The sequence below is a fragment of the Brassica rapa genome, chromosome A05 (genome assembly GCF_000309985.2).
Source record: "Brassica rapa cultivar Chiifu-401-42 chromosome A05, CAAS_Brap_v3.01, whole genome shotgun sequence".
NCBI lineage: Eukaryota > Viridiplantae > Streptophyta > Magnoliopsida > Brassicales > Brassicaceae > Brassica > Brassica rapa.
This window is the reverse complement of record NC_024799.2, coordinates 9,912,706-9,928,504: the sequence shown is the minus strand read 5'-3', so window position 1 is coordinate 9,928,504 and position 15,799 is coordinate 9,912,706. Positions and strand designations below refer to the sequence as shown.

The 15,799-nt window shown below is 34.4% G+C and overlaps 2 protein-coding genes across 4 annotated transcripts; both read left to right on the top strand.

Annotated features, from left to right (window-relative positions):
- Positions 1-1,058: 1,058 nt before the first annotated feature.
- LOC103848509 lies at positions 1,059-3,851 on the top strand. Of its 3 annotated transcripts, none has more exons than XM_009125403.3 (7): positions 1,059-1,316; positions 1,542-1,880; positions 1,981-2,033; positions 2,225-2,262; positions 2,343-2,661; positions 2,743-3,044; positions 3,115-3,640. In XM_009125403.3, exons 1-7 carry the CDS (start codon positions 1,304-1,306, stop codon positions 3,638-3,640), a joined length of 1,590 nt encoding a protein of 529 aa, XP_009123651.1. In that variant the 5' UTR covers positions 1,059-1,303. The 3 variants fall into 3 exon arrangements, with proteins under 3 accessions (XP_009123651.1, XP_009123650.1, XP_018511419.1); XM_009125402.3 differs by having other exon boundaries at positions 1,304-1,328; positions 3,115-3,851; XM_018655903.2 differs by lacking the exon at positions 1,059-1,316 and having other exon boundaries at positions 1,702-1,880; positions 1,981-2,043.
- Positions 3,852-7,581: 3,730 nt separating this feature from the next.
- Positions 7,582-11,275, top strand: LOC103848508 (RING-H2 finger protein ATL60). Its single transcript, XM_009125401.3, has one exon. It carries the CDS (start codon positions 9,519-9,521, stop codon positions 10,467-10,469), a length of 951 nt encoding a protein of 316 aa, XP_009123649.1. The 5' UTR covers positions 7,582-9,518; the 3' UTR covers positions 10,470-11,275.
- Positions 11,276-15,799: the final 4,524 nt, after the last annotated feature.

The following is a 15,799-nucleotide window of genomic DNA, read 5'->3' as shown; positions in this document are numbered from 1 at the left end:
TCCGCGTGAAGCGCGGAAAAAATCTCTAGTTATGATAATGACAGATTATATAAGCAATTAACAAATGCCTTTAGTGTTTAGTTTTTAAAATCATTAGCCATTTGGATAAGCACTGAGGCAATTAGAAACTCACACGCCACTCGGAACAATCTCAGATTATAGTAGGCTTTATTGGATGATACACTACAAGACTGTATGATATAATAAGCTATGTTTACTAAAAAACAAAAGAACTAAATTGTTTATATATGATGACAACTCTCAACACGAGAGATTTTGTAAATCTCCTTTGTTCCTAGTTTATTTAATGATCGGCTGCTCGTTTTGGAAGTTGCAACCTAGTCTTTTCTGAGTATGAGGATATCCTCTCTGTAAAAACAGAACCTGAGGCACCAATGAACACGTTTGACATTGTGCATATATATATATATATAGTCTTGCCCACAATATTGCTTCCACCTAAAAAAATTATGATTTTGTTGATTCCATTCTTTCAAATGCCCAAAACAAAGAGGGAAAAGAGAAGATGTTACCTGTGAGTCGCCCTCTAGACCATGTCTGTACAACAAAACAATGCATCCCATTTAGGATCAATTACAGTGACTGTAGGCTGTAGCAGACCAGTTTTGCTTTCATCTGCATCCGTAGAGACAAGTCAGCAGCTTGGATTCTTGGCATTACTAAAACAAAGGAGAAAACTACTTAGCAAGGTTCCTGGTTAATCGAATATTCAGCGATTTATATGATATGACAGAGCTTGACCAAAAACCACTATAAAAAGACCCAAAACGAGCTCACACTACGTGGCTTTCCTCGTTCCACAGTAAAATATGTTAATCATACGACGGCCGTTTACACAGTAAGATAACAATTGAAACGGGTCGGGTCACTGGTAACAAAGTAGAACGACCCTGAGACGTGGCCGTTTATGATTACCCTCCACCACAAACCAATACGTCCCCGTTTGACGTCCCACCTAAAGCTTAAGGCCCATTAGCCCAATATTGTATGATACGGGTCGGGTAATTAAAACAACCCGGTTATCGTTATCCACCGTCTCCTGGTTGCTGCGTCAAAGCCAAGACAGAGAAGTGTATCTTGGTTCACGGTTTTTGCTATTTTCTGTGGCTTGTCCTTCTTAAAATTCCTGCCAAAACTCTCGCCTCTCCATTCAGCAGAGCAACATCGAATCTCTTACTAATGTATCATTGTCTCGTATAATCTCAATTCTGATCGTGTCGGAAAGAAAAGAGGGTTTCAAGTTTCTCTCTTTTCTCGTTTTCTTGGGCTGAATGAGCTCCCAATGACTTCTTTAGGTACCTTCTCTGGTAATTTTTCAGATTCTGCTCAATAGTTTTCTGGGTTTTGTTTGGTTATAGAATTCCACTTCAGTGTTGTCTATTGGGTCTTGAGTGACAAATTCATTTCATTTGCGGTCTTGGGTTCCTAACTTGTTGTGTTTAAAAGACTATTTGTAGAGAATGTATAGTAGTGTTTTGGTGATGACTCTTTGGTTTGACATGACATGCTTAATCTTGCAGATATTGCTACTGTCCGCCCTTCCTTTCAAGCTCATCTTGTTCCACAGAGTATTAAACATGCTAAAACCTTACCTAATCCATGGATACAATCCACTTTCTCCAAGAGTTTGAAATTTTACACGGCTCATCTTCATGTACGAAGAGGCAAATTCCTTATCACTGCAGTGGCCACTGCTGAAACCAAATACCCTGCTCACAAAGAACACGAGCAAAGCTACTCCCTGTCTCCCTCTGATGGTGGAGAAGATGTGGATGGTAGAGAAAAGTTGAGAAGGATGAGGATCTCCAAAGCAAATAGAGGGAACACTCCTTGGAACAAAGGCAGGAAGCATAGTCCTGGTGGGTGACATTTCCTCAGCAATCTATCTGAACTTGCTTCTAGTTGGTGAACTTTATAACAAAAAGTTTTTTTTTTTTTTTTTATTTTGCGTTTATGCAGAGACCCTACAGAAGATTAGAGAAAGGACAAAGATTGCTATGCAAAACCCAAAGGTGATGTCATGTAAGAATGTTCATATATGTCTTCTTAGAAGACTTGGCCCTAGTATAGTGGGACTTGTAACCAATATTAATTGTTAGTGCACACAAGAAACAGTTTCTACCACTAGGACGTTTATGTTTGTTCTATGCATCAGATTCTCTCAAGGCCTCATAGAACCTTTTGTGCCTTCTTCCTTTTGCAGATCAAGATGAAGTTAGCAAACCTCGGACACGCCCAAAAGTCAGTACTGGTTTTTCTTATGCTTTTTTTTTGTGTTTTTATCATAATGTTATCTTCTCAAACTTGCATTCTTTTTACAGCGAGGAGACACGGTTGAAGATTGGGGAGGGAGTGCGGATGCGATGGGCAAGGCGGAAGGAGATGAGAAAAGTGCAGGAGACATGTCATTTCGAGTGGCAAAACGTGTTAGCAGAAGCTGCTAGAAAAGGATATACAGACGAACAAGAGTTTCTGTGGGATTCTTACAAGATTATGGATCAACAGAATCAGCTGGAGTGGCTGGAAAGTGTAGAGCAGAGGAAAGCCGTTAGAGGAGTTAAATCCAACAGAAGAGCTCCAAAATCTCCGGAACAAAGAAGGAAAATCGCAGAGGCAATAGCTGCTAAATGGGCTGATCCTGTAAGTTTAGTCCTGTAGATTTGATCAACTCAACTTGTGTGATGTTTTGTTCTTACATGTCGGTTTGGTTTCTCTTGTCAGGCTTACCGTGAAAGGGTTTGCTCTGGCTTGGCAAAGTATCACGGTATACCTGAAGGTGGCGAGAGGCGACATAGAAGACCAAGTGGGAATGCAGAGCCGAGAAAGAAGAACCCTACAAGTAAAATTACAAGAGAACCAGAGACCGAACGGCAAATTAAAGTTAAAGTAGTGAAAGTAAGAAAGCGAAGAACACCTGTTTATAAAGATCCTCTGGCGAGTACTAAACTTGAAATGATAAAAAGCATCAGAGCAAAAAGAGTTGCAGAAGAATCTAAGAAGATGGATGCTGTGGAACGAGCAAGGTCAGTGCTGTTAACATATCTATGTTTGGAATTGTAACAAAGAACTAACGTTTTGTTTCTCTCTTCTCAGGCTCTTGATCAGGGAAGCTGAGAAAGCTGCCAAGGTCCTTGAGATTGCTGCTATGACAAGCCCTGTTGCTCAAGCATCTTTGCTAGAGAGTAAAATGCTCATAGCAGAAGCAACACAGCTGATTGAATCTATAGAAATGAAGCAGGTAGCTTCAGATGAGGATGGGACTTCACCTCAGCCTAGTAATAGTCTTCTTGATGTAGACACTGAATCTAAGACCGAAGACACAACTGATCAAGAACAACCAGGAGATGTTAACGGAACATATACATTCACCATCAACGGAGAGAGTCTTCACTTGAACATGAAGCCTAGCGATTTGCGGACATTCAACATAGAAGGTCCTACAAAACAGCCAAACGGAACCAGAGTCTATCCACCACCAGAGTCTAACGGATCTGTCAAGCTTCCAAATGGTTTTAACGTGTACCAGGGAATGGAAGAAAAGGCTGAGTCTTTGGAGTCAGGAAATGTAACCAAGAAGTGGGTTCGTGGAAGGCTAGTAGAAGTCACAGAAGCAGCCTAAACTTATCTTATCAACCTTGTTGTAGCGATTTAGCAGAGAATTTTTCTTTTATCATATTGTTCAATTAGTGATTCAAAGTTTTGGCTTCTTTGGTCTCATTATGCTTGAGAGAAGCGGTTTACAGTTTGAGAGATGTACCAGTTGTATCTATAAACTCAATTGTCTGTCAGAGTTTCAGGTTAGTAAACAATTCTCCACAGCTTTTCCGTTATTATTAAAGTATTAAAATATTGGACAAAGTAAAATTTTAGAGTAATAATCTCATATACTCTTAATAAGACAAAATTTATTCTGACATATTCTTACGAGTTCTAACATATTCTCTATTCTTAATGAAATAAGAGATTTCTAATTTTGCCCTTATGTTTTTCCTCTTCAATTGAAAATTTAAATTTTGAATTTTGGATATCAAATTTAAAATTTGAATTTTGAATTTTGAATTTTAGTAAAACTAAAAACCAAGTTGAACCAAGTTACACCAATGTCGAAATACAAACTTGGTATAACTATGTCATAGTTTTACCAAGTTATACCTCGAAGATGGTATAACTAGGTTATAGTTTTACCAACGATTACACGAGTTGATAAAACTATTACAAAGTTTTACTAAGTTGTACCATTGTTGAAGTACAACTTTGTAATACTTTGAACCTAGTTTAACCAAATTCTATGGTTTTACAAAGTTGTATTTTAACGATTGTATAACTTTATAAAACTTTGTTTCTAAGTAGAAGTTTTACTTTCACATTTCTCATATATTCTTGCAGCAAGCCAGATCTGTAGTGCGAGATAGAGAGAGAGAGAGGAAAGAGGAAAACATATAATATTCAAAGAAGAACCCTAAAATTGCGAACAAAGAACAACAAATCAAAAAAGAGGAGACACATATAAGATTTGGAGAAGAATGGATTCGAAGAAGAAGAGATTCCAAGAAGAAGAGATTTGAAGAAGAACAACGGAAAAGCAGAACAACCGAAGAAGAAGAAAATTAAAGACAAAAAAGATTTGGATCCAAGAATGAAAGAGAAGAGAAAAAAAAAAGAGAAGAGAGAAAAAAGAGAAGAGAGAAAGAAGATGAATAATAGAAATGAAATCTAGATCTGTAGATATAAGAGATAAAATTAGGTTTAGTGGCATGTTGTGTAAATAAGTAGATTAATATTTGGTATATTAGATTTTTTATCAGATTTTAAATTAAAAATAAATGAAAATGAAATGAATTAAGAGAGAGGAGTACTGGAGAATACTTTTTTTTTTTGAAGAGTATTGGAGCCATTGAAATTTTAAGATTTTAAACTAGTTTTTTGTTTTTACGTCAAAAGGCCATTCTATTACTCAAACTTGAGGTGGTCTGGATAACCATGCCGGAATATAACAACCAATAAAATGTAACGCTTTATGGAAAGATCTAGCCGTCTTAGTTAAAAAGTCTGAAAAATAATTTCGCGCTCTTGGAACATGAATGATGTTGAAATCCGGAAAGCATATCTGTAGCACATTTATCCTCTCCGATTATGTCGCAAAGCTTGGCCAAGCATGAACTTCTTTTATCATTGCAATTAGCTCCTTACGGTATGTCCCAAAAGTTTGGCATGTTGAGTGTTGAAGCATATTCTCCATTGACCACCGCAATGCTTCTACTTCCGAATGCAAGGCTGATTCCTGTTGAGTGAAATTTCTTGTCCCCAGAAGTTGAATGTTCCCACCACTGTCCATCCACACCCATCCACGTCCACTAAAGTGAGCAGAAGCCGTCCAAGAGTCATCTAACAAGTAAATATTACCCAAGCTTATTGTTGGACCCAATTTTGGTCAAGACCAAAATGGGCCCCAATCAGAGACATGGGCCGAGGCTCACAACCAGAATCGAGCTCGAAGAAGGAGTCATAGAGGTCGCAATGATCGCGCAACAAGAAGCTGAGATCGCGGAGCTGGCACGAAGATCTCAGAGTCGACTCGCCATAAAGGAAGGAGAAGAAACAAGGAGCAGGACACGTTGAAAACCCTTGAGAGAGCCTTACATTCATATCGATCTTATTGTCCTCCCAATTTGAGATTCCTTCTTGATCGAACTTGTGTGTATCATTCGATCTAGTTCAACTCATTGTATTCGATCCCATTTATCAATAAAGTCTATTTTCGCCTACTGAAAACTGTTTAACATCGTTGTGTTCTAAAGATATCGCTGCCCACATCATTTGTCTTCCCTAGATCAATCCGATCACTATCAAATACTTTGTGTAGAATTTAGGTTCTACACTTATGACTTTGGATCCCACAGTGTTTTTATCTTGAACCACTGTTTGTACCACTTCGTTTGCATCAAACCAGGCTTGACATTCACTTTCTACATGTCGAACTAGCTCCAAAGGATCTCTGTCTATCCCTCTTGTCATTCCTAGCCTTCCACATATACCAGATTATCCAGGGGTAAGGATCCATGTCTCGTTCTGGTTCGATAATACTGTTTTTCCTCCAGAATAGATAATCCATATTTGTGTATACGCTTGGCACTGGAAATATATTTGGACTTGTTGGACTCGATGATAAGGACCACACTTGTAGAGCTGGCAGACATTCAAAAATGGCATGGGTTACATTCTAAACTAATTTATATTAGTCTTTTAATAGATCTTAATTATTTAACTAAAACTAAATGTTTTGAAAAATCTGAACCCCTTAATGGTTATATGTATGTATAGAGATGTTCTGGAATGGCTTGTTTTCCTTACACTTTCCCATGCTAAAAAAACCCTTAGATTTTGAATAGAAGTAGGACTCTTTAAACTATTATAATTTTAATCCATTGTGTTTATTCCTCAATTTTGATATTTTATTGATTTCAACTTAAAATTTTAAAATGTAATTCTAACTACAAAATCTATTGAGGGTTTTCTCGATAGTATTAAGTTATGTAAGCTGAGTATGACGGTTTAACACAAACTTTTCCTTACAATAAATTGGAAACTACGCTACTATCTATAATTAAAGAATAGGAAAAATTCTTTATCAACAAAAAAAGAATAGGAAAACTAGACTTTAACAGGTAAACCGAATATACGATATCAAAAAAAAAACAGAATATATGATGTCGTGTATATATATATGGTAATATCTATCGAGGGTTTATTTCGCTGACTTGTGGTGATACATATGGAGGCGGAGAAGAAAGAGTTGAGGCTGTACAACACCATGACTCAGCAGAAGGAAGTTTTCAAACCGATCAATCCCGGCAAAGTCGGAATGTATGTATGTGGAATCACAGCTTACGGTTTCAGTCACATTGGCCATGCTTGTGCCTCCGTTTCCTTCGACGTTCTATACAGACACTTAGGGATGTTATATTGGGTTATCTAGTCCAGCCCTAATCATACTTTAGCCCTACTAATATATGCATGAAGGGTTGGGTTAAGGTTGGAATGTTGGATCAGGGTTAGCCCATTATGTAATATCTTTCAAAACACAAGCAAATAATATTAACATGTGATTTAGATAATTATAGTAATATCATCAAAAGATATATAATATAATCAAACAATGTTTTGCGGTTTTGAGAATTTAGACGGAAAACAAAATTTTGGGGGAAATTAAATTGTTGTGGTTATGGCCAAAAATAAGGTTTTGCAAGTTCAACAAAAATAAGATTATGTGTTTTAGCGTGAAAACTTGATATTTTCGGTTTTAGCGGAACAATTTGATTTTTTGGTTTTAGCGGAAAACTTGATTTTCCGGTTTTAGCGGAAAACTTGATTTTCCGGTTTTAGCGGAAAAATTGATTTTAGCGGAAAAACTTGATTTTCCGGTTTTGGCGGGAATCCCGATTTTACTATTTTGATGGGAAAACTCGATTTTCCAGTTTTGGCGGAAAAACTCAATTTTCCGGTTTTGGCGGGAAAACGGGAAAACTCAATTTTCCAATTTTGGCGGAAAAACTCGATTTCACGGTTTTGACGAAAAAATTTGTTTTTTCAATTTTGGCAGGAAAACTTGATTTCTCGGTTTTGACGGGAAAACTCGATTTTCCAATTTTGGCGGAAAAACTCGATTTCCCGATTTTGGCGGGAAATTTCGATTATCTAATTTTGGCAGGAAAACTCGATTTTCCAATTTTGGCGATTTCCCAGTTTTGGCGGGAAAACTCAATTTTTTCGTTTTTGGCAGGAAAACTTGATTTTCCAATTTTAGCAAGAAACTTCGATCTTTTGCAATTTTGATGAAAAGCTCATTTTTAAAATTTTGATATAATTTTCTTTTTTTGCAATTTTAGTGAATAACTCAATATTAAGGATTTGAGAATCAATATTACGGATTTGTGAGAAAAATTCTCCAAAAATTTATCTAATAGGGTCAATCCTGTCAAAACCGTTTACTAAATCTAACAACCTATATAACAACCCTACAGGCACTTGAATACTCTGAACAGACTGCATAAGCCAAAGACTTTGTTGACAAGCGCAAAAGTGAGTTTGGAGCAAAGATGGCAGACGATTTAAATACTGTCCACATACTCCAGGGTGCTTACCAACGTGCATTGGAATTCATCAACGCTTCCATCGGCGAGCTCAAGAAAATGCTGAGTTATGCAGAGAGGATGTCACTGTTTGTGTCACTCTTTGAGATTGAGAAAGCAGCCAGGGAAGTTCTTGATGTGCTTGGTTTACTCAATGACCTGAGCTGTGCCGAGATTTTGAAAGAGATGAAGCAAAAAGCACTAACAAGAGCAGGATTGAGCGAAGAGGACTTTTCACAGAAGATGGAAGAAAGGACAATGGCGCGGAAGAACAAAGATTTTTAGAAAAGTGATCAGATTAGAGCAGAGCTGGAAATTAAAGGAATAAAATTAATGGATATTGGCAATGAAACTGTGTGGAGGCCATGCTTAACTTCTCAGGCTAATTCCAGGGACTACGCAAAAGAACATAAAGAGAAAGATAAGTCAAACACTTTATTCTCATTCTTATTTTTAGGCTTTGTTTAAGACTGTTTTTTATTACTCTGTTTTAGTATTTTGCCAATGATTCCTAATAGACACTTGTTGCTTTAAAAAAAACACATAATCTATCAAACCTAAGCTGAGCTCAACATTGCTCTTAGAATATTGTTATCATAAAGCAGACAGAAAAAATCATATTGTTCATTATCTCTTTAGTACTTGTCTCATGTCAGGTTGTACTTCCAGTTTTTAAAGTGACAATTGGTATATGTATAACTCAATACGTATGTTGAGTTTTGGTCCTTTGGACTAGTAAACCATTACTCCCTCTTTTTCAAAAAGACATATGTTCTAAAATTTTATGCATTTGAAGAAAACATATGAAACTTTGATTATCAATGCATTATTTTGTAATTAGTTATTTTCCATAACTTTTAACCAAAAAAAAATTAATAACCACAATTATATTTTGGAAGTTCGCAATTTCTCATTAATTAATAAATCAAAAATATAAAAAATGTAATTTTTGAAACAATTTTTTTCTTTTAAAACAAGATCTTTTCTGAAAGGAGGGAGTATAATTTTTAAGCTGATATTGACTGACGATCCGATGAGGAAATTGACTAAACCAAGTCAACAACCCAAAGCGTGTTCCACTGACTTGTGTCCCAACTTTCTTCAATATCTTGAACCAGTCTTTGTTTCTCATCGCCACTTTGCCGTGAGTCATGGTTTCAAAGACAGTTTCCTCAAAGACTTAATGGACCTCCAACCAAAACGTCGACCTCATAAAGCTTCACCACTTTCAATAAAATCATCGATCTTTCAGGTCTTAACAGCTTTACTCCTCACAATCTTCGTCTTGATGTGATAATCTTTCGTGTTCCTTTCTTCCCACGCAACAAAGTCTAAGTTTCTAGGGTTTCACCAAAATTTGTCAACGACATGGACGAAGAATCTGCTTCTAATGGCTCCATCTTCAGAAACTTTGAAGGAGAAGAGATGATGGGAAAAGTAATCCTTTTTGCAATCGTATCCCTCTTTACAGCGATTCTCTTCCTCCTCTTGCTTCATCTCTACGCTAGGCTCTTCTGGTGGCGCGTAGAGCACCATCTCAACCTAAACCTAACCCAACCCGACACTCCTGGCTCCACAGTCATCGGCCGCAACAACCAACGACGTCGTTTCGTCTTCGCTCAAGGCCAAGAAGTTCCTCCTCGCAACGCCGGTCTCGACTCTACAACCCTCCAGTCCATCCCGATCCTTGTTTTCAAGTCTTGTGACTTCAAAGACGGGCTAGAATGCGCTGTTTGTCTCTCTCATCTCGTTGATGGGGACAAAGCTAGGGTTTTGCCAGGGTGTAACCATGGGTTCCATGTTGATTGCATCGACATGTGGTTTCAGTCTCATTCCACTTGTCCTCTCTGTAGAAACACCGTTGGTTCTGTGGAAGAGACAAGACATGGAGGGAATGAGGGTTTGTTGTCTCAAAATCAAAACTTTGGATCTGGGCATTCATCTCAAGATCAGAGCTCTGTTCTTGGGTTTCCGACAGAACCTCAGAATTTTCCGACAAATGTACTAGTTTGGGGAGATCACAATCAAGTTAGAAGTACAGGTCTCGTAGTTACTGAAGATCTTGGTTCTAGTGATCATCAACATGAATCTACTAGTAGTACTAATAGCTGTAACAGAGCGCAGGAAGTAAGGGAAGTTGTGGTGGATATTCCAGTGAGTTCAAGTGAGATATCATCGGCCGAGATAATCCAAGAAGAAGAAGAACCGAAGTCACCGATGTTCACAAGGTTGAGATCACTTAAGAAGTTGTTGAGTAGAGAGAAGAAAGGTGTTGTTTGCATTAATGGTTCAAGCGGTACCAATAACAGCAATCTTTGAAATAATAGCTAATCTTGAATCCATTCAACAATTTATGTTTTGGTATGTTTTACGAGAAGTGTGACATGTATAGTGTGATTCAAATCAACATTACTAGAGATGATTTATTAAACTATGGTTGATATACATACAGTAGAGTCAAATTCTTGCAATGGTTTCTGTACTTTTACATTTATCATTACTTGGGAAAATAACATTATATTAAAGGGTGACAAACCATATAATATAATGGAACATGAACAAACTAAAGAGTAATTTGAGCAACATAAAGCCTAAGAAACAAAAACACAAGTGTCGAGTTTATGAAGCAGTTGACATTTGCATAGGTGTCACATTCTCTACATAATCCATAAGAATGTGAACTTAAGGTTGCTCTTTAAATGCTTTAACTCCTCGAATTTGACTCTTCTGATAGTGTACCTGTTCAAGTCTCGATTTTCACCTGTTCCAGAAAGTCCAATCCATTTATGTTTCTAGACCATTGATGACTAAATATTTATGTGGTGTCTTGCATTGTGAGAATGCTATGCGATCCTCCAAGGCTTGCATATAGTTCATGATGAAGAAAGCCAGAGATTTTTTCGTTGGTGAATGTTGCATTGTATTCAGTTATCAGGATATAGATACAGTCACATAGTTGAATATCTAAACTAATGATCTTGTTAAGGATTCTTGTACAAAATTCTTTACAAACATGTTTAGTCTTGTATACACATTCTTTACCAATTTAGTATCTTCAATCTATATATATACTAGGGTTAAACCCAGCTGTGAGTAAGTGAAAAAGCAAGGTTCAAAAGAAAAAGCAATAGAAAAATCTTAATTTTAATATATGTTTAAAAATATTTAGTTTACTCTCATTTAAAGTAATTTTTATTGTTCTTGTTAGAAGTATCATGTTTGTCTAGTTAATTATGAAAATTTTGATAAATGTATTATTTTTCATTACAATTTTTGTTAAATTTTTAATGAATTTCCGTTTTTAAAGCAAAGCCAATGGCACACAAAAAAATAATATCTCAACAAAAATCAAAAACAAATCCATAGAAAGAATCCTGTTTTAATATCTAAATTTTGGTCAACTATATATCCATGTTCCATAAAACCAGTATATCAATTACTATGTTTGAATCACAAACGTGCTTGATGATTGATACATGTATATGAAGTCGAGGGCCACCAGATAATGTAATCAGTCCTTGAGATATATTATAAGCCATGTGACAAAATCATTTTGTCTTAATATCTCTTAATATATCCTCGTTGTTTTTTTCAATAACTTACCATTAGATGATTATCCACGTATAGGTGCGGAATAAAATATATATTTTAATACTTCATCTGTTTCATATTAAAGGCCTGATTGGTTTAAATGCAGCGGTTACGGTTGCGGTTGCGGGAGTTTGTGGATGCGACCGGTTGTGGTTTCTAGCGGTTTTAAGATATTTGTATGACTGGTACTGCGGTTAAAAATTGGTGCGTTTGCGGGTGAGTTATGACTCGTTAACTACCAAATACGGTAACAGTCAAATAATAAATTAACAATATTTACATTTAATATAATTATAAAAATATGAAAAATCATAATATTTTAATAAATATAAAATTTATATTTAGAAAGTTATAATTTTAATTTTTGAAAATTTATTGAAATGGCTTTTATTATAAAATTTTATAATATTAATTAAAATATAATAGATATATTTTAATATTTTCATAATTTCAATTTTAAATTTTTTATTAAATATTTTTACTTTTGTATATATATTGTTTAAAAAAAAAAAAAAATTTACCCTCTCGCAACCGCAAACGCTAGTTGTAACCATCTTTTGAATTTATGAGATTCGGAGCGGTTTGAAGCGGTTTAGAGAGATTTGAGTGATTGTTGCAAACCGCCGACAACCGCTACCAACCGCAAAAGCTGCGTTTACGGGTGGTAGCGGGAAAACCAGTAGCCCCCTAAGTGTCATTTTGATTTTGGGCACACATATTAAGAAAATAATTAATTTTGTATATTTCCTATATAAAAACACAACTACCTATACACCTAACCATATTTCAACCAATAGAAAAATAAATTATTGCATAAAATTAATAAATTTTGCATTGAAAATCAAAAACGACACTTATTTTGTAACGAAAAAAATTTTCTACAACGCACTTAATATGAAACGGAAGGAGTAATTGCTAAATACTACTCCCTTTGTATCATTTTAGTTGGTGTTTAAAGTTTTTAGACAAAGATTAAGAAAATACAAAATTTTATGTAGTTTATTTTGGTTACATAAAAGTAACATTAAATAAAATTAGTTTAACCAATAAAAATAAAATACAATATTTTATAATTGGTCACAACTTTTTAATGATATTAAATTTTATCTAGAATAATGAGAACATCACATAATATGAAACAAAATTAAAATCCCTAAACATCACTTAAAGTGATACGGAGGGAGTAATTTTTTCCCTTAAACCATAATTATATCATGTCACATGTCCTATATATATTAATTTGAATATCAACTAAGTGTGATTTTTACTCATATGATTTTTTATCATTTGTATTGTATTATAACAAAAATTTTAAACTATAAATCATAAAATTTCTAGTGTGAGACTTTCAATAGTTTTTGTAGTTTATAGCCATTTTTAAAAATTCAAAAGATAACATATACGAAAAATTTAAAATTTTATTATATAGTTAATATGATTATTTAATTTATTTTAATAATATAATATTAAAAATAATGGAAGATACGTAAATTGTTATCAAATATTTATTATTAAAATTGTTAATTATCAAATATATATTTTATTCATTTTGGTAATTTTGTAGCCTTTATTTAGTAAAAAAAGGAAAAAAAAATAATGGTAAATTGTTAATTAATTTAATAGTTAGTTTAATGAGAAGTATATAATATATGTTTAGTGGATTAATATATTTTTCTAAAAATTTTAAGAAACATTTTAATGATGACATGTTTCATAGATAAAATGTTGTAATCCTTCTTTTTTAATACAGAAAATTAATATGTGCTATTTTCCCAACACGGTATTACATTCGTTATTTTTCTTATCTAATTATATCGTAGATTTTTTTTTATTATATAAGCAGTACGTTGACGAACATTCTTCTTCAATATCTGAATAGAGGAATCGTTTCCCTTGTTTTTATATTAGTTAAAGTACAATTTTACATATATATTAGACATTCCCTTTGAGGTTATGATATTATATTATGCAAGTGCAAATATGTTTTAATGGGGTGTACAAGGGATATTGGCATTTGTATTAAATGAACAATTATTAAGTAGTTAGAATTTGAAATAAATGAAGCGCGATTTACGGCGATGTTGGCGATTATAAAACTCCACGTACAGCCTTTATACCAACGAAAATAATGTAAAAGTATAATAAATATTCAATAATTTCATCACATCACGGAAATAATTACGACGGATGATTTGTCAATGTACCCGGCCACCAAGAATCTCTCAGCGAAAAAAATGATCATCTTTCTTTTTTTTGTCAACCAATAATAATCACAACATTTTTTGAGAAATATAGTAATCGCAACATCACTTTCTAGTAAATTAACAATCAAGGAAAAAATAGTCAGAAATGAAAACTTACTACTAGCATAAATAGTGTTATATAATTTGCAAAATTTAAACATATTTCCTATCTGTTATATTATATATAGTTAAAAACTAGCACACATATTTATAAAATATAAAACTTTCAGTTTTTTTCTCGATATATATTAAGTGAAGCCCTAAAGGAAAAATGTATATCAATATTTCTATGGTTTTCTCAACTTTTAAACATTGTTTTTTCCTTTTTAGTATATTCTACGAACAGTTATAGGTAATTTTTTTCAAATAGCTATTTTTTAAGTTTTTGTTACCAAAATAGGCTTCATAAAGAAAAAAAATCAAAATAACCCATTTTTATTTAAAAATATTAATATTTATTTTTATGTTTTAAATTTTGAAATTCCACCCTCAAAACTCCATCCCTTAACTTTAAATTCTATTTGTTCAGAATGAAACACCGTTCTTCTATAACCTCCGATTGGGCCATCGACGACCCATCCCGGCGGGAAAGTCTACCTGAGGGAAGCTGCTCTCCGATTGTCAAAGATAGAACATGAAAGGTTCAAGCTTCATCGGTTGGTCAACAAGGGAGTTCGCGAGCCTTGGCACTATTCATGTTTCAAAGTGATGCATTCGCAGTATCGTTTCAAAGCCTCATCCGGTAGCGCCTGCTTCGTGTTGTCATGTTCAGTGTGCTAGATAGTGGTTCTGCCAAAACCGCAACCCGACTTTCATTGGGATATTTTGGCAGCTCACGTGGATTCCTGATGCTGATGATTACGGGTCCTGAAGTTAATCTACTGATCCCTAACAAGGCTACAAAGCCTTAGTTCTTGGCCACCTTAGCTCTCGTTAGATGGAAAATGCGCCTCTACGGTGTTGTGGCGATTGGTCATGTACTTCACGCTGACCTTATGGCACCAATTTCTCTGTGCTAAACAATGTGTTTCATCTTGTGAAAGTTTTAGTTGGCGCGGGTAATGGCTTTGTAGTCTTGTTATTTAGTGGTAGAATGTAGGTGTGGCTCAAGGGACGATTCATTCCGGATCGTGGAGTGAATTCGTCCCGTGTGGTTGAAAGAGTACAATGGGGTTTGATTAGGTAGCGTATGATCCACAGACGTGTTCCTAGGTGATACTAGATCAATCCATTGTCTCTGCGGTTAAATCTTGTGTGAGGTCTAATTCATTTGTAATCTCGTTGTTGGTTAATGAAAAGTTGAAATTGAGCAAAAAAACACACTCTAAACACTAAGTTTAGATCATTTAACCTTAAAGTATAAATATTTATTTTTCTTTTAATAAAATATTTTTTGGACCTTTTTTTTGCGTCCTATTTTTGTGAAAATAAACAAAAATGCTATCATAGAAAATTTCTCAACAAATTCTTGTGTTTGGTTAGATAATAATAACATTTTTGTTTATAATTTTTTTAAAATAAATTAAAGCATCAGTAAAATAACATTATTTATTATGATACTAAGAAAGAAATATATATTTAAAAATTATCGACTAATATGTTAAAAGAATTTGAACAAATATAATTTAAAATAAAGTGCACAAAAAAAGAAGACTCAGTCAAGTCAATTTAATAGGAAAAGGGCGGGAAAAGAGGAGATAAAAGTTGTTGTTATTCTCGTGTACAGCCAGTGTTTAATCCAGACACCATAAAAGGTTTGTAAAATAGTTTGTTTGGACGTTTTTTGTTAGTTTTTGTTTATATATATAAAATAGT

Bases quoted from the DNA above. Each gene is read 5' to 3' on its own strand.
- LOC103848509 (XM_009125402.3), top strand. From the start codon at position 1,304: ATGACTTCTTTAGGTACCTTCTCTG. The intron at 2,034-2,224 runs GTGATGTCATGT...TTCCTTTTGCAG, and splicing joins TTGCTATGCAAAACCCAAAG to ATCAAGATGAAGTTAGCAAA. The intron at 2,263-2,342 runs GTCAGTACTGGT...TTCTTTTTACAG, and splicing joins AACCTCGGACACGCCCAAAA to CGAGGAGACACGGTTGAAGA.
- LOC103848508 (XM_009125401.3), top strand. From the start codon at position 9,519: ATGGACGAAGAATCTGCTTCTAATGGCTCCATCTTCAGAAACTTTGAA.